The sequence below is a fragment of the Gavialis gangeticus genome, unplaced genomic scaffold (genome assembly GCF_001723915.1).
Source record: "Gavialis gangeticus isolate Ggan-Ray unplaced genomic scaffold, GavGan_comp1, whole genome shotgun sequence".
Lineage (NCBI taxonomy): Eukaryota > Metazoa > Chordata > Crocodylia > Gavialidae > Gavialis > Gavialis gangeticus.
In genome coordinates this window covers 28,950,112-28,976,258 of record NW_017729006.1, presented here as the reverse complement: position 1 = coordinate 28,976,258, position 26,147 = coordinate 28,950,112, and the positions used below count along the sequence as shown (strand labels likewise).

The 26,147-nt window shown below is 41.0% G+C and overlaps 1 protein-coding gene across 4 annotated transcripts in view; it reads left to right on the top strand.

The window, feature by feature from the left end:
* ELMO1 (engulfment and cell motility 1) overlaps window positions 1-26,147 on the top strand; it is a 544,813-nt gene that overhangs the window by 480,950 nt on the left and 37,716 nt on the right. For all 4 annotated transcript variants that reach the window (XM_019509059.1, XM_019509060.1, XM_019509058.1 and 1 more), the window contains one exon: window positions 20,803-20,966. In XM_019509059.1, the coding sequence (XP_019364604.1) occupies window positions 20,803-20,966 (164 nt within the window). The remainder of the gene's footprint in view (window positions 1-20,802; window positions 20,967-26,147) is intronic.

Here is a 26,147-nt window from a genome sequence, read left to right as displayed (position 1 = left end):
CTTTTTTTTTTTTTTTTAGGTACAATAGTTTGACTGAGAGGGAAGGGAGCGATCTCATCTGGTTGACTATTATCTGTACTAGCTCCTATTGTTTGTTGTTTATATCACAGTAGCCGCTAGAAGCACCAGTCAAAAATCGGTGTCCCAACATATTCAGCTCTGAACACAGGCACAGAAGAAAGATGGTCTCCAGCCCAATGAGCAGATAATCTAAATTAATACAAAAATAACTGTGCTGAAGACAATCTCAGCTGCCCTGCTGCTTTCCAGGATTTGTTAATTCAGTTACAGATAAGTGGTGAAGCTGCTTGTTGATTTTCTTCCTAACTATCAGGGATGCAGCCAGATTCAAACAGGCCAGATACAATTACTATTGTTGGGCTTCATCAGTATTTTCTGGGGAAGGGAGAGGAGAGGGTTTTTAGAAATGAGGCTCTGCAAGTTGGAAGGAAAATTATTTGATTCCTTGTTTTAGAGCCTGTATTCTGGACAGCTCCTGCCTTTTATTCAGAGCCAACTCTTCGCTGAAGCGATGGAGTCTTTCTATAGACTTCAGTGGGAGTAGGATGAGTATCCACGGGCCTGGATCTCTCCTTTGCACCAGTTTACCCCATTGGCTCTAGTGGAGTTGCATCCTGATTTTACACTGGTTTTAGTAACATAAGGATCAGGCCCTTTGAGCACAGCTGTGCCAGGATTGTCTAATTACAGCTTGAGAGCTGGTGAGAGGGAGGAAGACCAGGTCCTGAAATTGTATCTGTTGCTTCTCTCTTAGTGTCTCACACAATAAATTAGATATCTAAAATATTTTCCAAATGTTCATTTTCCCCCCTCCCTTTGCAATGAAGTTATAAATGGAAAGGGCTCACACAGAGTCTTCTACTCAATATGTTCCTGTCTTTTTTTTTTCTTGTTTTTGAAGATACCAAATATTTCCAAAGTTGAAACAGCCAAGTCTTCAAAGCTTGCTCGATTTGGTTTGAAAGAAGTAATCAACCAGTTGTATCTTTCTAGCACTTTTTGCTTGTCTAAACTACCAATGAGAATGAGGGGGTATCTTGGAGTCTCAGCAGAAAGCACCCCAATACTCCAGCAGAATTCCTCCTAGATAGCTTGTTTATGGAGTATTTACAATGCAGATTTACTAGCCCAGTTAATTGGTTGTGACTCCTCTTTCATCACTCCTTCTTGATCTGAAAACCTGATGGAAGCTTTTGAACTATGAAGCTACTAGGGCTCTAATTCAGCCTGACCTTTTAGCACCTGCCTGACTTTCACTTACTTTCTTAAAGTTGAGTATGTACCATGCTGAACAGAGGCCTTGAGCTATTTGTCTGTCTTCATGTTACTCATCTTCATCCACTTTTATAGGGGGAAATGAGATTTAGATTCTAAATTGATTGGGATGGCTTAGTCAGAAATTAGCTTACTTTGAGCAGGAGACTGAACTAGATGATCTCCTGAGGTGTGTCCCCATGAGCAGGAACGTGCATTCCCTGGGGACAGCAAGCAGAGGCACATATTTATGCCACTGTTAGTTGTCCCCAGGGAATCCCCCTGCTTGCGCGCTCTGGTGTGGTAGTGGCCAGCACCTGGGCTGGATCCAGTAAACTTACCTGGGATCCTGGTGGCCTCCTGGGGCTTCTGCAGCAGGATGTGCCATTTTCCCTTTGTAACTTGGTTGATATCACTGAATGAATTTGTCCTGTTGTTTTCTCTCTTTGTCCTTTGTCAGGGCCAGATATGCACTCGTTTACATTAAGTGCCCTCAGTCTTTGCAGTGCTCTGACAGTGTAAAGGAGGCCTTTACCCAGCACACATGAGAAATTGGCCTCTGGGGCATATCTATACCTTGTTAATGTATTTTGTAGAAAGAAAGCATGTCATTTATGTGCAACTTAAACAGCACTATGGTAAAACTCTGCAGACAAATCAAGTGCTTCAGTTCCCCTTGCTGTTGCTGAAGGTTACCCTCACATTGCACTGATTGTGAAGTCTGTTACAATGGACGTTTCCTTATCTTTCTTCAAGAAATGTGTTAAATCTGCCTTTTTGTCTGCAGCCATTGGAAACCATTCTGTGTGCAGTGAAGAGCTGGCCTTATTAGTACAATAGTTTTCCTTTTGTCCCTCTTTTTCAGAGCAGTTAGCTGTGACTCATATTCAGTGCTCCCAAGGGCCAGTTTCCATTTGGCAGTTGGGCTGCTTTGCTTAACTCCTAGGAGCTGATAGGAAAATTGTTGTTAAAGTCTGAGTATTCACTAGTTTCCCTTTCTTTTTGGTGTTCTCCATTCAAAAGAAAACAGTATGTGTGGGCCTGGTCCAGGACAGTTTTCCTAATTAATAGTTATATTTTTCATGTTGTACTGTGGGATTTTGAATTCCAAACTGGCTGTATTGCTAGCTCAGCCAGTGTTGCAAGGTGATCTTACTGAGAAAGAAAGACTACAGTATTGCCTACATTTTTAAATTACTAGTGATTTTGGATGCCTGTACTCTGCAGTAATTTATTTACGTTACTTAGAAGAGACCTGATTGTCAGAAGGCAGGCACTTAGTAGGGCTGTCCGAAGCTTCGGTCGCTGATTCAATTCGCCCCATATTCGACAGCTAAATCTCTTAAACTGAACCAAATCAAGAGACCCTTTAATCTCTCCAAATCGAATCGGAACCCTCCAAATCACTTTGGAGAGATAGGGAGGGATATGATGATTTGGCCATGGACACAGCTTTAAATGTTTTTTCTACATAGCTCAAAGTACCAGGCAGCTTGTGAACACCAAGATGCTGGACAGATGGAGCATCCTACAGGAGTGTGGGGGGGTCCCCAGAGCGCTTGGTGGTGGACCCAGAAGTGGACCAGAAGCACTTCCATTCTACTTCTGGGTCCACCACAGAGCGCATGGGGGGTACCTGCTCCTGCCCCCTGGCTCGGTGTCTGGTGCCTCCTGGGTCAGGGGTGGGGAGCACCTGGGGTCCCACCCCACGGCCAATCACTGAGCTGGGGGGGCACAGCGGGTGTCCCCCACATGCTCAGCAGTGGACCTGGAAGTGGACTGGAAATAATTCCAGTCCACTTTTGGGTCCGCCATTGAGCGCAGGGGGTCCCCCCTGCACTCCTGTGGGACACTCCACCTGCCCCAGCATAACAGCATACACGAGCCATGCCTGGTACCTCGAGGTATGTAGAAAAAACATTTAAAGCTGTGTCTATGTCCACATCGCCAATTCTCCGAATCGGCATCGAATCTTCAGATTCAGATTTGGCTGAATCAAATGGGGACAGTGATCCAAATCGACAAATCAAATCACTGTCCCCCAATTTGAGCCAAACCTGAATTCAAATTAAATACAGTCCATTTCATACACCCCTACTACTTAGTACTTTTGAGGGCCTCAGTCTAGGACCCCAAGTATCTAAGAACCCCTAATTAAGAGTCACTTAAAAAAAATATAAGCCTGTATCCTTCTGTATCCATGTTGCCATAAAAATGAACTTGATTTAAACCAGGGGTGGGCAATTATTTTGGGCGGAGGGCTGATTCCTGAGTTTTGGCAAAGCATTGAGGGCCACATGATAGGCAGCCAGGGGCAGATAAATATTAATTTTCTAAATTTTTAGGGGCCCTGCAGGCCAGATAGAATGACCTGGTGGGCTGCATCCGGCCCCCAGGCCGCAATTTGCCCACCCCTGATTTAAACAATCAGTAAACAAATTAAAATCTTAAATTATCAGGCATCGTTGGGTTTTATTTTGCTGCCAACCACCCTGCTATGTAAGGGCCTTCCACATAAAACTAGCAGCAATAACAAAGTCTTTCTATTTTACATGGAAAGTAGTAAGTAGTTAATCATCCTTATAACCTTTGTAAATTTACCTCAATGCTTGTGATCTTTTAAGAACAATAATAGTCCAGAATTTCAGTGTAGTTTCCTCTTCCTGAACCCCTTCTGACAGCTTTTAAGAATGGGAGCACAGCAAATGAATAATACTTTGTCTATCCATAAATCCTTTCATCCATGGATCTCGAAGTTATTTATAAACACTGAATGAGTCTTTCCATACTACCGTGCCTTAGATATGATCGGTGTTGTTGCCAGATTTATCTGACTATAATATGACCATGAATACAAAACAAACCTCCCCCCAACAATTAGATTCTAGATATGGAAAATGTATACATTTGTTATAATTTTCCAGGTATAAAACCTAATTATTGAAAGTTTGCCCTGAATTTGTTCTCCTCCTACTGCTACAGTAGGGAAAATAAATCTAGGGGGCTCAAGTGGCCCTCTTGCCCTCCACCCCCCCCCAACTTCTTCCCTCTACAACCCTCCCCACCACTTATACATAGCAGAAACTTGAAGCCAAAAGGCTCATGATTTACCATATAGTTTGTTGGGCTGGGCCCCAGCAGAGTCAAAGTGTTTCAAGTGATGGTGACCCTGCAGCTCAGCACTGCTCAGTATGTGCGTGTACTCCAGATACTCCCCTGTAAAGGATCCACATGCTAATTAGGCCCCACACATAACTGGAACTTCGTGTTCTTATAATGAATCTTAAGACTCTCCAAAAACTTATATGCAGATAAGGTACAGGGCATCCCGGTCTGGCTCAACCCTGCTAATCTAATAAACAGGCTGACAGAGGAGGGGACAGAGGGAATTGGGGAAAAACTTCATCTTGTATTCAAGTAAATACGGTATATCCATTCTACTGAGGGGTAGAGGGAACTGTGGAGTAGCTGCAAGTTACTTTTCCAAAGTTGCGAAGTGAGAACAAAGAGAACTCAAGAAATCCCAAATGCCAGTCCTCTTCTGTTATTACCAGACCCTCTGATTCAAACAGGCACAAGTAAAGTAAAGTAGGTATAGGCAACCTGTTGCTATTTTTGTTCTTTTGTGCGAGTTCATAGACAGAATTGATCCACATTTCTTCCAAGTATGTATTAAATTCACGAAGGGAGGAACTGTCTCACTGTTCAAAGGCCAAATGATTGGACTTTATTCACAATAACAGTAACAGAGAGGCACCTCCTCAAAACCAGCATGAAGAAGCAGAGATGCAGTGCAAATTCTTACAAACGTCTGCAAGGATTATGTATAATCATGGATCATATGACCCTTCACCCATCTTCATGCTGCCACCTACATTGCTTTTTGTAGGCTAGTCATAGACAGTCCTATAGTTATTTCTTATAACTTGTGATTTTCATTATGATAACATTTAGAGGCCTCAACCATATAAAGTGCTTGGGCCTTTGGTGCTAAGCACTGTGTATGAACTTCATAACAGACATCCCTGCCCTCAAAAGATTACAACGCAAACAGACAAGGCATGCTAATGATGCCTCCAGACAATCCTCTACATCAGATGGGAAGATGGCTGCACAAATGCCATCCTTGCTGAAGCCAATGTTACCACTATTGGTTTGTGATCCTCAAACACCAACTTCACTGGACCAGACATTGTGTGGGGATGCCTGACTCTCAACTCCCTAAACAACTGCTCTACTGTGACCTTAGTTGTGGCCTGAGGTTTCATAATGGCCAGAGGAAATGCTGCAAGGACACATTGAAGGCATACCTTGAGAAAATGGATGCTGACATCAAGAGCTGGGAGAAGCTGTCTGCTAACTGACTCCAGTGACACTGCAACCTCAAACAAGTGGCAGCCTACTACAAGGTCAAACATCTTGCTCTCAAAGCAGAGAAGAGAGGGCAAAGGAAGCAAAAGCAGAGAAATCCCAGCCTACAGATTACTCTCCACTGTAGAAAGGCTTGCAACTTCTGCAGATGGATCTGTGGCTAAGGAGTGGACTCTTAAGTCACCTTGAGACCCATCAACGAGCCATGAGAAAGATCATCTTCAAATTGAAGGATTGCTGATGAGACAAGCTGGACAGTGGGTCGGAGCATGTTATCTCCATGTTGCAGATAGAGTAGTGAGTTTAAGTAATTTGCCCGAGGTTATAAAATTCAATGTGACAAAGGCAACCATTAAACTCAGATGGCCTGAGTTCCCAGGCAAGTGACCTAGCCTGAGCATCACTGTTTGTTTGTGTGGTGATGGGGATGCTGAGAGTCCCCCTTCATGTGCTCATAGCTTACAACATCAGAGCCTGTAGCGGCCTTTTCACGGTGCAGATGATGCCTTACAAAGCACCAAGATGAATGTGTCCCTAAGCCAGGGGTGGACAAAATACATCCCGCTGCCCGGATCCAGCCTACCAACTGATTGGATCTGGCCCACGGGCAAGTGCCCACTAATTAATTGAATCTGGCCCACGGCTACCCCCGTGGCACTCTGCATGGGGCTGAGCTTTGCCTGCTCCCACCCAGGGGAGGCTGTGCCATACTTCCACCAGAGGATCCTGGCCCTGGCCAGCATGCACAGCTTTCAAGCAGGGCTGCTCCCACTGCTGCCACAGCCCCCCAAGTACTGCTTGGCTCCCCTCACCTCCTCCTGCCTCTGCTGTGCTGCTCTGGGCAGTAGGTAACGTGGGGAAGCAGTGGCAGGCAGTGGGGAAGCTGCAGCCATGTGGTTCCTGCCTCAGCACGTGGGGCTCCAGCTTCAATTCCCAGCTGCCTTTTACCTACTCCACCTACCCAGCACCTATGGGTGGCTGAGTGAGGGGGAAAGGCAGTCCTGCCGGAAAGCTGTGTCCTGGTCAGGGCTGGGGCGGGAACAGATGGAGATTGTCCCCATGCAGAGCACCATGGGGGCAACCACAGGATGGATGTATGCAAGTGGGGTGGAGGTGGAGCACACTTACACCTGTACTGCCCGGGTAAGCTCTGTTGCACCCACCCCCTATCTCCCCTCCCTCAGCTGGCTCCCAGGACCTAACACACAAGCTGCCCCCCACACACACAATGCACAAAAGCAAGACTATTTTGAGCTATTATGCAATTGCCTCTATATACACTACTCAAAAAACATTAACCAGAACAGAAAATATTTTTTGAAATAAAATTAAAATATGTTAGAGTAGATGTTTGATTTTTAGTATATGATTTGTTGAAATGATAGCTTCTGAAAGATTTTGTGTGTGCGGCTCTCAACAGTTCACCAAACCTTAAGTGGCCTGCCAGCTGAAATAATTGCCCACCCCTGCCCTAAGCAAACCAAATTCTCTCTGTCCTCTGAATGCAGAAAATACCTGAGCATTTTTATTTTTTAATGTGGGAGCTGGATAGTGAAGTCAGCTGTACTGACTCAAGCAACAGCAGCCTGTTACTTTCCCCAGATCAAAAAGTGTAATACTGAATTCATTGACTACTGTTCCCTGCATGCTGTCTCTTCAACAACCATCATTCTTGTTTGTTTATTAGGTAATGGCAGTGAGCTGTACCACCACCCGTGCTAAGATCATGTTTAGTTTGGCAATGATTAATGATGCGTTGGGGGGAAAGGAAAGTTGTTTGAATCTCCTTACAGAAATGATAAACCACAAGTCACAGAGTAGTCTGAGTTTTGTGCTCATACTTGTCTTCTCTCTCTCTCTGAACCCAATACCATACTTATTTGTCCCTATAAATCACTGAAACCCATTTATAGTGTACATATGTGCCTGTGTGCACAAATGCACATGCGCGTCCATACACACATTATAAGCCTCTTTCCCTTTCCCAAAAGAAACAATTTGCAGGAAGTAGACGCTTGCAGGCAAATTTAGTCTTTTGCAGACTGGGCTGCTTGACATGGCTGCGAATGGCAGGTGAAACGACATTGGGTATTTCTCCTCCTCTCACCAGCTGCCAGCAACACTTCCCCAAGGAAGAGCAGGTGCAGCTGTGAGCTCCAGTTCCTTCTGTCTTCAGGCAGCTGTGTTTCCCACCTCCCCTTCTCTTCTGGCTTCTTATCTTACACTTCTGTAAAATAACCAGTTTGATTCTCACCCCCCTTCTCTGATGTGTCCTTTGGCTATTTTCCCTGTTCACAGCTGTCACACAGTGTTTTGCAGTGCTCTGTTATTTTTCTCCATCATACTATAATGCTTCCCTTGTAAGGGTTTCTCCTGTATGTATCTTCCTTGAAATATAAAGTTATATGTTTCCATGCGTGGTTTGGGCTATGATATTTGGTATCATTCTTGTATGTTCATGGAAGCACTTCTTAATTCCAAAAAGAGAAAGAAGAGGAAGTCTAATAAGCAATGGAAAAAATGGAAGACAATAAAAAAAACAACGTGTGTGTGTGTTACATACCAAACAGCCACTACCACAGCTAATATCACAAGGAACCCACCTGTTTGTCTGTGCCTGTCTTGGTAGACACATGAATGCAAGTTTCTGCCCTCTGCTGGATGGAATTAGAATGAGAACTAATAAAAAAAAAATACTGATTCAAAACTTTTGGAGAAAAGCAGAGATGGGAAAAAAAAACCCAAAACACCCTCACCTGTCTGCTAACATCTCACGCATCTTTGGTTTAATATAATTGCTGTATTTCTGAAGTCTGGAATAGTTTTTAAAAGATCAATATTCATAAAACTGCTGCGGGCTGTCATCTCACGTTCTGATGATTGTACGATCAAATGTTAGCCTTACCAGGGCACTCTTGCATATTCTGCTTTTTTCAGCCCTTGCTTAAATTTTACCTCCTACTTACTCCCATGCAGCTCCCACTACCTATCAGCTGTTTCATGCTGAATCCCTTCTACTTCAACACTTTCCAAAATATATCATTCTCAACTGTCCACTCACAATATGTGTGATTTTTTTCCCCATATATGTTTTAGCTTCCTTCTGTCCAAGACTCAGTGTCTCCCCTTGACTGTCTTGCACTGCTTGTACCAGAACACCACATACTTCTACCAGGCAGCATTGGTTGCTCCAATTGCACCTTATTCCCTGCCCCATGTAAATTCCCTTCTTCCTTCTATGTAATATCCTCTAGGGACAAGCAGTAGATCAGTGTTGTGGACCCACAGGTTTCACAACATCACATGCTCTTGCCCATGTTGCCAATTCTCAACACAGTTAATGATTTGAAGGAACAGGAATACTAGTTCAATTCACTTGGCCCCACTTCCCCACCTCCCCATATTGAAATCCATGTGCCTGAGGCACAGTGTGTGTGCGCAGGCATAGGATGTATCTAACTACAGCACAGCATGTGCTCTTTGAATGACTGTGGGCTCAAGAGAGTTTATAGAAAAGAAAATCCACTGATTAATCACATCTTGAGGTATTAGGGGATTTTCAGAATGACTGAATACTCCTCTTTTTTTTTAATTGCTACACTTTGGAGCCTGCAGAAGTTGACAGTATCTTTTTAAAGGAAAACAAACAGCTTGCAATTAATTCTGAAAAGATTGTTTTCTTCCCCAAGATGGACAGCAAGTCACCACAAAGTTATAGAAAAGGAAGGCTGTAGGCTTATTAGATGTCAAGATTTACAACAACATGGACAAAGTACAGTGACTTCATTACATTAATGCCATTCAGGTTACCATAGTTAAGGGTCTTTCAGCACTTAGATTATAAAACCTTCAGTCCGGCCATCTGCAACTCCACAATTGGTTCCAAGATGTAGCATTATATTAAAAGTTATCAACTCAAGCTGGAATGCTCTGTGTGTGAGTATGTATGTGTATTGTTGGTGCATTTAAATCACTAATGGAAAATGAATTGGTGTCCAAAGGGTAATATTTTTTCAAGCCTCCTTTGGGCAAATTCCTTTGGGTATAGATATCTAGCAGTTATTCTAGTTATTAGCTGTATGCTGAATCAGTAGCACCTATCATTCCGGGTTGGTAATTTCCCTGTGTTATATGTGAGTCTTAAACAATATTCATTTTGTCTAAGAAGAGTTCCTCAGCAGTCATACGCAGAAGTCTTGCATTTTAAACCATGAGAGTTAAGGCAGTTTTGGTAACAGGGCATGGTAAATTTGTAATTTTTTTTTTATTTCTCCTCCTGAAAATAGCCCAGAGAAGAGCTTTGTTTGCTGTGCTCCTGCTTTGAGTTCCAGGATGCACAAGAAAAAAGAAATAATGTGCATTTTATTACTTGTACTACAAATACAGAAGTGCTAGGGTGTTCCAGCTGAGGACAAAGATCGCATTGTACTTGACAGTATACAAACAGATAAAACAAAACTATTAGTTCCTGCCCCAAAGTGGGTTTATTATGATTATTGGTTAAGACTATTTTTAATTTCAGTTAAAATAATTTTTCCTAGCACATAAGCATATTGGACATGGGAAGCAGATGGATTCAGATTCTGGTCTGTAATAGTCCTGAAGGTGCTTATTGCAGTTTGTCAAGTCAGTAATTTGCCAAATCCTTTTACAGACACTGTGAAGATCGAGCAAGTCAGAATGAATTTAATGTATTTCTTGCTTCAGATATTTTCCCACATTATTTAATTAATTTGTGTAACTGTTTTTCATTATTATTTTTCCAGCGCTGACTGGACCTTTAAATATCATCGATACATCTGCAATTTAAAACATCCAGTTGTTAATCTAATCAGTGTTACCAAGTTGATATTCTGTAGATATATTATGAAACTCAGTACTTCTCTTTGATCTGAATATTGAAATAAGTGTTTGCCTAAGAATTAGTATGGTATATATTATCTTGCATAATAAATACAAGTTTATGCAGATAAATAGTACATCTCTGCAGATCCTTGGCTACATCATTTCTAAATGTGGGGTTAGGTCTACAAATGACACAAATTGCCATATTTCATTGAATTCAAAGGAGCAACACCAATTTATATCAGCCGAATATTCCTGGCATTTATCCAAAAAGTCTTTTGTTGTGTGTACACACAACAGAGGACTGGGTCCCTCTGGTAGACTCTGTAAGATGCATAATTGCAAAGTTTTCTCTGCTTATTTAAAAAAAAAAAAAAAGAGGGAGGATCATTAACAGCGTCCAGGAAACTTAAATGTAGATTACCAAAAAATCCTTGTCATTTTCTTCTCCTTTTTCATGTAAATTAAAATTTAAAAATTCCTGCTGTGGTTGGGTAGTATTAGACCTATAAGCTCAGAGTGTTTACAATTCATTAGATGAACTGTTCACAATTATTTTACTAAAAGCTTTTCCTGATGAACTGTGAAGTTTTGTCTCTTCCCTCTCCCCCAAAAGCCATTTTTTTACACATGTCTATTTTCATGATTTTTTTACATTATTTTACTATGGGATAATTTGAAAGGAAATGGGCTGTTTCTAATTCTCTTGAAACAAAAGATCTCTTTTTGGTTAAAATTGCCAAACTGTTTCATTTCAACATTTCTGTACTAAAATGTTTTGGAAATTACTAGTCTGTAAACGTTTTCAGTATTTCATCTCATCTTGGGGCAAAAACAAATATAAAAATATAGAAAATCCCCCATGATAAAAAGTCTGCTTCTTGAACATCTGTATTCACTACTTCCTTGTAGTATGAAGTGATGGAGATAAGAGCAGGGGGGCTGGTACTATTGTTTGTGTGAAGCTGACATAGGATATTATCAATGTGAAGGTTTGTCTGAGGTTCCATTCATGCCCATAATGAGAATCTTCTCATGAAGAGCCTTTATCCAGGTCAGCTAACAAATCTCAGCCACCGTGCATGGGATTCCATAAGTCTGATCTTGATGTCCATTACATTTCTTTTATTAATATGTCTGCTATAGTCAGGGGAATAAGTAGGTCATTAGAGCTGTAGAATTTGCTGCTCAAATAGAGATAGACTTCATTGTCGACACAGGGGAGTACTTAAAGGTTAGTTTGATTTGGGGGAAGATGGTTAACAGAATAAAAAAGGAGGAAGAGAGAAAAACTCAGCAGGGCGAGAAACCTTCCTTGCATTCCCTTGTGACCTGGGCACTGCCATTTCAGATAACTTGTGTTAGTGGCCGTATTCCATACATCCTTAACCATTATCATATTATGCCATCACATTCATAGAGCTTTCCTTATGTGGGCAATTCCCACTACAACATAGCCACCAATGAAAAGTGGCAGGCATTGTGCACCAGGCAGTTGTTTTTAGGAAGGGAAAGGAAGAGTGCGTATATTTGATTGAAATGATTGAAATGAAATGGCAGATAGACAAATACTGGCACAAATTCAGACCACTGAAAGTAGATGTAATTCTGTGTGGCCCAGTGCAGTTATCTTAATTGGAATTTGACTAGGATGCTGGGGTCATGCTTACCTTCGCAGAAGGGGCAATGGAATTTTTTATGAATACAAGGGGTCGGGACCTTGATTTCACATCTTAGATAAAGGAGGAGGAATATGACTATCCAGGATTCTAGTCTGCAAAATTTAATTCCTTTTTAAGGGTTTTTTTTCAGATTCAGTAAATGGTCTCTGTACCAGAAAGAGAGAGACTCTGCAGGCCCTGATGCATTTTTTTAATGAATTTCTTGACATCTGCCTTCCAGTTCCCCATGTAGAAAAAGACCCAGATGAATTTCATAACTTCTTGTTTGTTCTGTTCATCATTAGTCCTCTAAAACTGTAAAATGTCCAACAGAAAGACCTGCCCAACATTTATTTTTTATCTCCTTTGCTGTTCTTCTTCCTTTCCCTAATACCTGTACTTGTTCTTCTGGTGAACTTTTAATTATTTTTAAAATTTATGCTAATTAACTTGTTTGTGAATCCTTCCCAGTCATGTTTGACCTGCCTGTTTGTGTTCTTTTCTATTATAATTCAGACTTGTGCTTTGTTAGTATGTTGATTATCACATTAAAGCATGACTAAAGCTTTATAGTCCTGTCCATCCCTTCACTCTCATTTTCTATTTTTATTCCTCTTGTCCTCTTAAAAATTGTTTGAGTAGCTCAGCACATTTTGTTTGTGAAAGCTCTAAATTAAATGCCACTCTCAAATGATTTGTGCATGTTTTATTTTGCTAAGGGGATATTGTCAGATGTTGGGGGAAATAATGTAATGTTGGCTGACCTAAGACTTCAATTAACTAACAAGCAAGTTTACAGAAACTGTCACATTAACTTTGCACATAATTTTACTTGGGCTGAAAAGCTTTGTCATGCAGAAGTCATCTCTTGCTTTGTTTGCCCAAGGGCGTGATGCACTGAAAGGAAACTGATTTAACTTGCATTTTTTGGTCAAATATTGATCTGCTTCTGTGAATGTTAACTATCAGGAAAGATGTTTCTCATCTGTCAGTAATTTCTATTCAACTCAAAGTTGAATTAAAGAAGTGCTGTTCAGAAGATGTTCAGATTAGACTGAGACAGTGCCCTCATCTGCCTGCTTAAGCTATGACAAGTCAAAGGTGTTTTTGAAGTTCCAGTCATTACACCTGGTAGTTGGGCATGAGGGTTGTTCTTTAAGCTTTTACGAATAGTTTAGACCAGTGGTGCTCAACCTATCTGGCTCCACAGACTGGATGAATGGTACAGGGCTAGTTTATGAGCCTGGTCCAGCCATGGGGTCAGCTTGTGGGGTTGGTCCACAGATACAATCCAACAATGGCATGGCCCTGCATGCTGGATCTGACCATGGTGTGACCTGCTGCAGAAGGCTCCCTGCAGGTCCAGAAATTTGACAGTGGGGAAATGGTGCAGTGTTAATTGCCATAGCAACGCAAGCTGGATAATATGGCTCTGCAGGCCATATTTGGCAGCCCGGCCCCCCCTTTCCCCCATACCAGACTTATCAGCCTGACACTGGTCTCCAAGCTGCCCAGCTGCATATCAGAATTGGATCAGTATCAGCCAGTATGGCTCCTTAAAAATCAGCCATCCGTATTGGCCCAAAAGATTTCTATTGATTCACCCCTAATTCCTGACCTGGGTCAGCCAAAAATATAAACAGATTGGAGATCTCAGTGAGAACTGGCACAGATCTGCCAGGATACACAGGTAGATGTGCATCACCAAGGGAAATTAATCAGTGCAGTAAGGTGACAGCTGATAGCTACTTTGGAAAATGTAAAACTGACTAGTCACATATTCAGCTCCCAACCGACTCTCTTTCCTTTGTCTGCAGATGTAAAGTAGTGCAGAGCTATAACGTGCCCGAGCGCAACACCTAATGATCCATTTCCTCTCAACTGTATTTACAGAACGAATACGCTTACACGCCGAGCTGTCTTGGAATGTTTCTAGGGAATTGAACTCCTGCTTTACCTCCACCAAGAATAGTCAAGTCTCATTCTCTCATCTTCCCTCTGCTTCTCAGCCGTTCTGCTTCCCATTTTTTTAACTTATCACAGGATAGACCCATATATCTTCTTTAGGGTGCTTAGACAGAGAGTTGCCTCACCCCTCCCCACACCCCACAATGCAGGAGAAATGGAGTAGATCTTTTATTTTCTGTCTTCTTCTAATTTCTGAGTAATCTTGCTCCTCCTGTCCCCAAAAATTTTATGTCCTGTCCAGCTTCCCAGCAGGCCTATGAAATCAGCAATTAGTAGGGGATAGCAAGAGGTAAAGAAGGTGGGACAACTGTCTTAGGGAAGTTAGCTATCACATCTTCTGCCTCCCAGAGCCACCTATTTCTATCTCTGCCACCATCAAATGTACTTATGCACAGTGAATGTTTCTGCTAAAACAAGCACTACTGGAATAATTGACAATGTTGATGTCATTGTCACATCAGGATATATGGAGATGCAACCTTCTCAAGCTCCTTGTTTCAGTTTGCTTGCCTGCAGACTTAGCGATAACACCTATTTGGTTCGTACTGGGAAAATCATGGTCTTCCCAAGCAGAAAAGCTAAAACCTTTTTTAAAAATGAAATTTAAATTCTAATATAAATTATAAGAAAAAAATGTGTTGGAGGGTTATATGAGCCAGGATCTCTTAAAACTTCCTCTTTAACAACTAAACCACTGAAACAACATATTCTGAAACACAATTAGCTTTCCTGGGGCTCTGTACATTCTTACTGAGGTAGAAATCTCTTTTTAGCCCACATGGTCCTAGTTACTATACTTCTGTTCTGGAATAGTCCAGGTTACTGGAAACTACTTCTTGGCACTTTCAGAAAAGGCATTATAACGTGTAGTGCTTATAGTACAGTATGAGTTATTTTGTCACTAAGCGGACATGAGCCAAGATTGACATTCCTTGTGGGAGACAGGCTTGTATTAAATTTTATTGAAAATTATTCTGATGTGGGAAGATATGGTAAGATGGGGCTAGGAGGGTGAAATCACAAACTGCACCAGGAGGCAATAGGAGGTGGTGGGGAAGAAAAAAAAAAGTATCGTTATTTTCCAAGGACCTTGAAGTCTCAGGATGATTATTCTGAATACTCTAAAAATGTAACCAGAGATTTATCGAAAACAGTTCACTCTTCAAAATGGCCTAAAAAATGTCTTGAATCACCTGCTGCACATTTTAATCATGTAAAGTTCTCAATAAAGGATTTTTGCAGGTTGATTATGTAGTCAGCACCTTTTTCTTAAGAATTAGATTTTTCTTTATGGCTTTATTTTTCATCAGCAAATGCTCTCCATTAAGGCTGTTTTGGCTATTTCCTTCTAAACTCTTATTCTCAGTTCCACTACAGTTTTAAACAAAAGAACTGAAATCAGCATGCTCGTTCTCAGTGTTTTTTTTTTTCTTCTAATTTCTTTTAATTTCCTTTCTTAAAAAATGAGTGGACTGTTTTGAGGATCATTCAGATAAATGGGCTCAATAGGTGTGCATTATTGAGAAAATATCATTAAAATATATTCTTTCTCCTGCTCTTTTTTTAGAAAGGATATTTAGCTAGGGGAAAAATGTGTTAATGCAGCTTAAAGCTTCCCACCTCTCCCACACACCAGAAATGGGCTCCTAGAGCACAGATGCTTCTTGAACAGCTACAGGGATGGGTTTGTGCAGCTTGCGGCCTGGTGTTTGTGGCATGCTAGGACATTAGCGCTTTGCAGTGCTCTTGCTTTCTGAACAAAACTGTGATTGAATTAAGCTTGCTGTTTTCACGCAGGCTCATAATTTGATATATGCCTTATTTATATTGGGGAAAACCACACAGAGTTTTCCCATTCAAATTACTGAAAGCACCCATAATATTGTTGTTGTCATTTCCCCACCACCACCACTGCACTGATTGTTAGGTAGCCACTAGTGGAAATCAGGGGCTCCCGTCACACCCAGAGCACTGACTGTTACCCTTCCTGACCTAAACTATGGAAGGTTCATCACAGTGGGACATGTAAACTGTGACATACAGGTAAATAGTCGCAGATGGGGTTACAGAGCCAGAGATGGATGGCATCCCTAGAGGAGGAAGGAAGCTTGTGACGGGGAGGGGAAGGACATAGATATTCTGCAAAGAGAGGGATACCATAGAGGAGGTCAGTGCCGTAGCAACAAAGTTTGGCACCCAGGGCAAAGCCTGCAGAGGCAGCCCACCTTCACCCCATGCACAGATCCAGTGGGCACACGTCCCCCTTTGCTTGCCCAGGAGTGCACGCAGTGGCAGGAGCTGCCCTTCCCCCATCCCTGTGCCCCCCCACCCCCAAACGAGCTGCTTACAGCTCCATCCCACACCCTGCCCCGGCTACGCAACACCTCTTGGCGCTCCTTTGCTTCGGCACCTGGGTCAGTTGCCCTGCTCACCTGCCCACCCACCTTGCCACAGCACTGGAAGAGGTAAATAAGTGGGCATAGAGTTCAGCTTTAGGTAGCATACCCCAGATATATTGCTACAAACCTGGAGCACATCAGGATAGAAACATGCTGAGAGCCACTTCTGCAGGTGAGGGATTCTGTAGGGTCGTATATGAAAGGGGATATAAATGGGGTGACTTTTCAGCTATAAACTTGAAGAAGTTTGCAAGCAATGATAGATGTCAAAGATCACCTTCATCCTTCCTAATCAGTGCAAAGCAATCCCAGTATGGACATGAGATGGACTACACCAGTGTAGGGTGGTAACATGAGTGTGACTGAATATTTATGCTTTACGTTGCAAACAAAATGTTGATAACTATCATTTGAGTTTTCCCATGTCTTTCAGGCTTCACAGCCGGTTGCTTAGTAGCCTAAATTTAGTTGCATGAATAAACTTCAGTGCTAAAAATTGACTCCTTAGCTTATTTTTCTGCATGTTGTAGAGCCTAAGTATCCAGTTTTGATCTGTCTTGAAAGAGATCATCTTGATTTTACATATGTTAACAGTTTGTATGGCAAGTGATAAGAGAGTAAGGAGACACAGAAAGAGAGCACAAGAGAAGAAGATAGGGAGAGTGCTAGGGAGATAGAAATAATTAAAATGTCTCATTACAGAGATGAGGTCCAGTGTGAATATACTTGAAGCTAGCTAAAAAGATAGGTATGCAGTCAAAGTTCATGCTGTTTGCTGCCTTACTTATATGGTAGGTAAAAATGAAATGTATACCCATCTTAATGCAGGCAAACAACTGTTCTTAAGTCACTGCGCTCTTTATTTTTTGTATTAGAAGAAGATGCATATTTCTATGGCTCTGAATAGTCTCAGTTAACCTGCCCAACTTTAGCAGAAAACTCAACCCTTAATTCTGCCTTACCACATAAATGGGCATCAGACTGGGAAAAAAAACCAAAGAAAAAGGACAAAAAATGAGTAAACATGTCCTCTCAGCTTCTGTTCTAGCAGCTAGACTATTTAAAATAGAATGCGTTTAAAAACACTGTGTATAAGATTAATGTCTAACAATGCTGAAGAAAAAATGGTCTCGTTTATAGATGTGTTGATCTATGGTAATCAGGTGCTGGCACTCAGCTGAAGAGATTTTGAGCATATGATAAATTCTTGGCAGTGGTTTCCAGTGCTAAGGAAACTCAACTCAAGCAGCAGCTTTGATGCTTAGGCCAACTAGTTAAGCGCTATTGACTAGAACAAACACTAAAGAAAAGCAATTGCCCCAGTAGCTTTGCTACAGCATGCACTAGGTTTAAGGCATGCCTGTTGATTCTCCCACCTTCTGCCATTGGGACAAGAAGTGTCACAGCGAGGAAATTATAGACTAGGTAATTCTTTAACAATTCCCCTCTGAATGGCTTTCAAAATTACAGCGTTGGAGAACAACGCACACTGTTTGCATTACAACTGCTAGAGTGAATAGGGGAGTGGGAGGGTGAGATTTTAAAAGGATGCCATGGCAAAATATATAAATGGATAAATGAAAGCTCTCCAAACTTACAGAACCTGGACCAATCTGCCTTCTTTTAATCAAATATACAGCATAGTCTCTTAAGGCTATAGAAGTTAGACCAAAAAAAAAAAAAGAATTTTAGCTTGCAGTCCTCCAAAATAGAACATGGGTAAGGGTTGATTTTGTTGATTTTTTTTTTTTTTTAAAGGGACCCCCACCTGTACACATATATGGCAGTCACAGTTAAAATTCGGTCTAGATCTTTATATAAATCTTCATTCAAGCAACTAAGTCTCAGATCCTGCAAGCCCTTTTATGCATGCTTAAATTTATACTTGTTTCACATCAGTGTAATTATTAAGGATGCTGAGCACTTCAATACATGCAGGCTGTTCTAGATACCTACCTTTAAACATCTGCTTTAAGACTGGCCACACCATGATGCTATGTTCAGAGGAGATAACCATAGGCTGAATGTAACACCAGTTGCAGCAACCTAAACTGAGTGTAATATTTTAAAATCATGTTCTTTCTGAGGTTTTAAAAGTTAAACAGGCTCAGCTGAATTCTGCAACAATCCGATAAATAAAGGTCACCCCCAAGGCCCCATCCCCAAAGTGGTGAGTTTGGGCAATACTTTTTTTCTGACTTCCAATTATTGCTGAACAGACACCAAGAGAGACAAGGACAAAGCCAGAAAGAATTTAAAACATCTGGTTTGTCTAATAAGTAGTGTTGCCTGTTTCTGAGGCATTTCTTTTGCTAAACTTCCCTGGATGTTTCTTTGATTACATTCATAAATTCTTCAGAGCCTAATCTAAAGCCTAATGAACTCCCCTCAACTCTAACTGGCTTTTGTTCAATCCCTTAATATTCAAACCGAATGAGCATCAGCCAGATTTGCCAAATAAGCTAACAAAGAGATGGATCTTATTTTATAAGTATATTCTTAAAGCAAGGTATTACTCTGAGTGAGGTAGGCTAGTTTAGAAGGAGGGGTTAAAAAAAAGAGAATTTCTGTATGGTGGAAGTGAGAGCATTAAAAGAAACAAAGAGCATTATTTTTTTAGAAATAAATGATTGAGAGAAGCTCAGGAGGGTGCATTCATGCTTTCTGGAAATGGCAGCAAAACTAGGATGGGTGCCTAGATCATATCTAAAAGGAAGATGGCATCTCAGGAAATGAAAGTCAAAGATATAGCACAGACAAGGACAGTTTTCAAGGTTGATACAGCAATAATACACACACACACACGTGCTTAGGAAAAGAAAAGTTTTCAAACTGCACAGAATCAGGCTTTCATTTTTAGAAACATAGTGAATATCAAAGAATAAAAGAAAAGGGGGGAGGACAGTTCAAAAATTATTTCTATTCTCTCTTTTCCTAGCTGTTAATTTCTATCACAGACCTGCTTTGATCTGAGCTGAATGTTACTATTTTCTCCTCCTGCTTACTAGCCTGCTTTGGTTGTGAGGGAAGAAAAATCTTTTTAAATCTGATAAACCACTTCTTCACCCAACCAAAAGACGGAATCAGAAAAAAAAACCTTTCAAAGGATATAATTTGCACAAGAACTGAGGAAGCCAGTAGAGAGTAAGAGAGGGGAAGGGAAAGCCATCTCATATATATTGAGTTGAACTGATGCCAAATAGACTCCCTTAGTTAACTGTTTCTCAGCAGTTTTCCCTAGGTATAATAATTAATGTGCAGATGCATTGCTGTTACCCAGGCATCCTTCATTCTAATTCTTTACTCTGCATTGTTTATGGTATTGCTTAAAAAGCAATCCTATAATAACCCTAGCAAATTGATCTCTCTCTCCTGATTTATATCCCTTGTTAGTAGGTCTATTTCCTTCTTTGCAAATTGTAGTAATGCTGCTTAAGAATGAGTAACTGATGTCTGGGATCATGTAAAGACCAGCGATACACAGGCTAAGGGTGTCCTGAGAAAGAAAAAGGGAGTGAAAATTGGAATGAAAAGCAAACAATAATGTTTACATATCTGTAACATATAGAGCCAACTACTCCCCTCCCTGTATACAACAAGGAGTGAAATGGGGGACTACATTTGTCAGATTATGACATCATTCTCTTCCAAGGAGAGCAACCTTAAACTCCAAAGAACTATGGGAGTTTTCCTGGTAAATGGCCAACTCCAGACTACCAACCCTTTATACTGTTGCGTTTCAATCAGATTTTCAGAAGAAATCCCCAGCCTCCTTTGGCAGAGGGCAGGGAGAGAATCTGCCTCTAGACTCTTATTCACTCTTCCACTTTTCTACAGTGACACCTATGCTGGGGCACCCATTTCAGCTGTTCACTTGTTTACATTATTAAAACATAGTCTCTCATATAATATAGAAGAGACCTAACCATTTTGCTCATATCTCTCTCCAAAATAAGACTTGGACTAAGCAGAGGTGTAGCCAGGTACTCAAAGACAGTGGCAGTCCTATATTAATTATATCAGGAAGAAAGGTTATTGTAAATGGGTTCTCCAACAGGGCTGTTTGTTTTAGCAGAGAGAAACCTCTGTTGCTAGCGTGTAACAATCCCAGTTAGAGATCAGCTGATTTTCTGACAGTGGTACCTGCCAAAATTTCTTCTGTAACTAGTTTGATAATTGCTTTTATTTTTTTGTACCAAGGGGTACCTAATTATGACATGTGCTAGAACATGGTAGGGGGGAAAAACAAAATGAAACAATAATACTCTTATTTTCATCCACAGGTAATGCAGGTGGTGAAGGAACAAATAATGAGAGCACTCACTACCAAGCCTAGCTCTCTGGACCAATTCAAAAGTAAACTTCAGAATCTAAGTTACACAGAAATTTTGAAAATCCGTCAGTCTGAGAGAATGAACCAGGAAGATTTCCAGTCTCGTCCAATTCTGTAAGTGCTTTCTTCTCCCCTAGTCACTTCTTGCATGGAAGGACTAACAAATGTGAATGACATTTGTGAGATCTTCAGGGAGAACTGGGGGAAAAAAACTGTCGAGGGAACAGGGCTCAAAAAACATTGGCATAGCATCTGCTTGAAGTCATGCACTGTCTTCTGCAGGGAACCACTACTGTTTCTTTTGAGTTCAGTTAAAACAGATTCAGTGAATCCCTATGGGGCCCAGCATGACTTGTTTGTAGCAAACAATGCTTTGACATTTTGAAGCTTTGTGTGGCTGTGTGCACACATTTTTTTGGGTTAAATTTTGTCTTCTGTCCAATGCCCCTTTAAGATTCAAAATGTCACTACTCTGAGCCAGGCAAAGTAAAGCCCAGAGCCATAGCACCAATACAAATTGGATCCATAAAATGTACGTGTTTGTGACTTGAGGATGGCGCTCTTTTTCTTTTGTGTTAACAAGGCAAAGTTCTTTATATCTAGGTGATTTCATATCAAATTCAGAAGATACTTGGTGTGCCACTCTTTTCCTCTGGTCTATCTCTGTTATAGCTTCAGTTGATTTCGAAAAATGCCCTAGACTCCATTATATGTGAAAATATTAGAGGTGAGCCATGGAAGTAGTGGTTGGCTCTCAGTTGAGGTTGGGCTTGAGGACACATCAGTGACATAAGGCAGGTTCAGATTCAGTGGTGCACTCATATCATGCTTTTTTGTCTAAAACTAGAAGCCTTTTTGGGAAAATTGTGAGAGATCCAGCAACTGCAGCTCAAGTGTCATGTTATGCTTGGCTCATTTGGAACTGAACAGGACACTAGAACACTTCCAGCCCTGACCTTGAACCTTTGGGGATGAACTTGGATCTGAGTGTTTCAGTTCTATCTCTCTGAAATTCAAAGGCATTAGGATTCAAGAACGGTTTAGTTTCTCCCTCTAAAAGAGGAATGAATGCCTACTCCAGGGACACTTTTCTCAGGGGGCAATGGTGAAAGCATAAGTCAAACAGACTCACAAATTTAAATTAATAATGCTACTCAGGATCAAAGGGAGAATGTTTCTTTTATGTTTGCAGTATAATAGAGTGATAGGATGTAAAACTCAGTTGGAACTGATGTCATGCATAATAATGCATTAATGAAGAGCTCACCTCTAAATGGCTACTCTCAATTTTGTGTCTCTACTTCATAGCAATTATTTACCACTCTCTGCTAGTACTGAGTGGTTCAAAGCAGCACGGTAGTACTAAGCCCGTCACCAAAGCTTCTTGCTTTTTCTTGCTTTCCTCATTTCCCATGTGAGTCAAGTATCTAGCAGTGATACCAACTATTTATATTCACTTTGAGCCCTTAGTAGGGGAGTGAAACTTGTCATTGCCTGCATGGTATCCCATTCCAAATATCAATATAAATAACTGTTGTCACAGCAAAAAAACCACCCTTCCACAAAATGTGATGAGTTCATGTCTTAACACAAGCAATTAAAAGCTGTGGAAATATGAGAGACTCATCTCAGATCCAGGGCAAAGGCTAAAAGTGTTTAAACAATCACAGATGCATTCATGACAACTTAATTTTTTGCCTACATTCCTGATCACTTTACTCTTAATAGTGAATAAAAATAGTTCTTTCAGTTTCAACTCAGTGTCATGTAGTGAGCTCTCGAAGATTATTTAGATGCCACAAAGGATGCAAGTAACAGAATCATGAATCCATTGTATACAAAAGAGAGTGAGACTATACAAAAGGAAACTTTGCTTCATCACAGAGATCTAGAAGACTTACAGATATGCTGAAAGAAATTGTACACGACAATTTAAAACTCTTGGGTACTTTTACACATGCTCCAGGGTGGGGGGAGCAAAGGGGTGCTTTAATTAGAGTGGGTCCAAGGTGCCGCACCGTCTTGTGTATTAGCATCCCTGCACTTCAGAATAATGGCGGAGGCACTTGAACTAAAGCTTGTTCAACAAGTTTTAGTTCACGCTCCCCCGCCACCATTTTGAAGTGTGGGGACACTGATTTGCAAGATGCAGAGATCTGGCTGGACAGCAGTAATTACCACACTCCAGCAGACTCGATTAGACTCGATTAATCGAGTCTAATTAACATGCTGGAGCATGTTAATTACCAATTAATTAATTACAGCCCATTGTAGCAGCCTCGCAGCACATTGACAGGCACCCCTTGAGCCTTGTTGAATGCTGCATTAGAATGTAGCTAATAGATGGGAGCAATGCATTACCTGAGCCCTTCTTGCTGGTCTTGTCCATATGGCATACAGAAGTTAAAGTTCTTCAAAATTTTGAACAAAAGAACTCTCCGTTGGTCTGAGTTTTGGTTTGGAATGGCCACATTATTTATTTATTTATTAGATTTCTATACCTCCCTTCCCAACAAAGGCTCAGAGTAGTTTACAGTAAGTAAGTGAACATAATACTTCTATATTTTTTTTAAAAAGAAGACTAAAATAAAATATAAAACTAAACCCCCTTGAACTCCCCCAAGCTTAGCCTGGCTTGGTAAACACCTGCCCAAACAGAAAGGTTTTACATCTGGAAGGTATCCTGGCTTGGGCATTAGTAGGCCTCAAGGGGGAGGAAGTTCCAGAACTGAGGAGTAGCTGCCAGGAACAACGTGCCATGGATGATGAGGATTTTTCATTTGGGCTCATGTGATTTATAATAACCCAGCATCAAGTAACTGCTTTGCCAAAGATCACAGTCTTTTTGCAACATTTGAGCTGAAGGCTTATCTATTTCCATTTTTGGGCCAAACAAATTCAGGACCCAATTTGTTTGAGTGTGATTGGTTTTGAATGCCACAGCCTCCAAGCTACACAGAGAAAATTACCAACCCATTTTGAATGTCTGTGAAAGGCAGTATCCAGTTCCACTGGGAATTGTCCTAGCCTGCAAAGAACCAGGTCATTTCTTTGATACATTAAATAAAAATAGAGTTGGACAAATAATGGGTAAGATGATGATGTTTAAGAGAAAGCTTGAGTGGTGCAGAGAGAGTTTGTCTCTTCAGGAGAGTTGTATGTGAAGCAGCAGAATAGGGGGAACAGTTGGAGGGATTTGGCTTTGTGAAATTCTTTTATTTTTAAGCATTTTCAACAAGGTTAAAAAGTATCAATAGTTTCAGGAGGCATTAGTGGATAGGATAGGATACAGCTGTGAGCCAGGAACATGAAGGAGAAAAACAGATCAAAGTGGCTTTGGGATTATTTTCCAATTGCATTATAACAATTTACATTAAATATAAAATGTCTCACTCCAGAAAGCATGAATGTATTTGAACTATGAATTGGAAGGGTGCAGGCCCAGAGACAAATGAAAATGGAAAAAAAACCTCCATTATTTCAGTCATTTTAAAAATAATTTTATAAAGATTATCCTCAAAATTCTGAGGAGTTAAGGTAGATTTCTCAAAATCAAGTAGCTGATCCCACAGTTGTCCCTTAAGCGCTGAGGCCAATGAGAAGAAAGAGAAAAGTTAGTAATAACATATGACTTGGTTCCATCAAGTGTGCAAGTCTTTTTGATCCATTAACTCCTGCAATTATTAAATCACTGAAATGCAATAGAAACCAAGAACAAAAAAAATTTTAAAACCTGTTCTGTCTCTTATGCCTCTTTATGCCAATGTCTGTCTCTCCCACCTTTACAGGAATAATAGTGAATAGCAGTTTCAGAAAAGCATTGTGTAAATTATTGTGCCCTGTTTGCTTGTCATTTTCCAAATGTGTTTTGTAAATAAGGCATCATGAGTTTTACCTGTCAGTGCTTGTGCTAACTCCTTTGGTTTTTGATCCAACCCTACAAGGTATAGATAGAACTCCATCATCTGCCAGTGCCTTTGGTAGGACTTGAAAAAAATCTAATGCTTCAAAGGCCCCAGCCAATTTTATGCCATTTAATAGAATTAAACATTCCTGATGGTGAGATGGATGTCTTTGACTTATGGAAAAGTGTTGTATAAGAAGACTCAGAGCCTGATTCTTTGAGACCCAATAGCATGACAATGGGTGGGTGCCTAAGAGGGGAAGAGTGGGCACTAGAATAGAGCTAGGGAAGCACCTCACCTTCCTGTCTGCCTTCAAGTTAGGCAAACGCTTAACTGGGATGATGTAGACAAGAATGTTCCTTCCTTGAGCTGCCAGTTAGATTAGATAACTTCGTGAGATTGCTTCCAACTCTATTTTTCTTTGATTCTGTGGTCTTTTTTCTGCTCAGTGGGTGTGTCTACATGAGATGCCAACTGCGCAGTTGTTACTGCACAGTCATTTAGTTCTTGCATAACCAAGTACTAAATGACTGTGCAGTAACTGGCGTTACCATGTAGTAGCATCCTGGCACAATTGCCTAGTGACACTTACTGTGCAGTAGTTCATTACTACAGTAGCATCGCATCTTGGTTCATACCCAGCAATGCTAATGTGCAGTAGTAACGAGCTCAGTAAGTGTCTCATGTAGATGCAGCCACTGTATATTTTAAGCTATAAGTTATTAAAAGCAAGGACTGTGTTCCATGAAGCAACTTGCAAAAATGTTTTTGGCATTGACTAAGTAAGAGTTGCTGCTATTATAATACATGTACCATGTCAGGAGTGTGATTGTGTGGATCGTGCATTAGATCCCACCGTGCCTTTACCTGTACATGTAGAGTTGCCCTCCATGAAAAATCTATGGTATTTGAAAATAAGCATAATTCTTGTAATACATTTTCTAAAGGTATTGTGTTTTTATAGCTATAATAGTTGCTTGATATTTGACTGATACACAGAAGTGAATTAGGTATCAAGAACTGCAGTCCTTGAGCATTTTAATGCATGAACATTTTACTGCTATGTGAGAGTGTTATGTCTAGGGACGTACTGAAATTGCGATTTTCACAGATACCATGATTTCAGGCAGACTTTGTGAATGCAGGCTCCACACTTTTCAGGCTCTGTGGGGAAAAAAACACAAACTCAACTTATCGAAAATAAAAAGCTGGCTCCCTCTGGAGATGGCTGCCACCCCTCACCCCATGCCGCTGATTGGCTGCAAGGTCTGTCTGTCATATGGCCCTGCCCCTCTCCGCCAATTATCAGTGAGGGGTGGAGCTGTATGACAGACAGCCTTGCAGCCAATCAGTGGCAAGGGGCAGGACCACTGGGGCCCCTCTACCAATC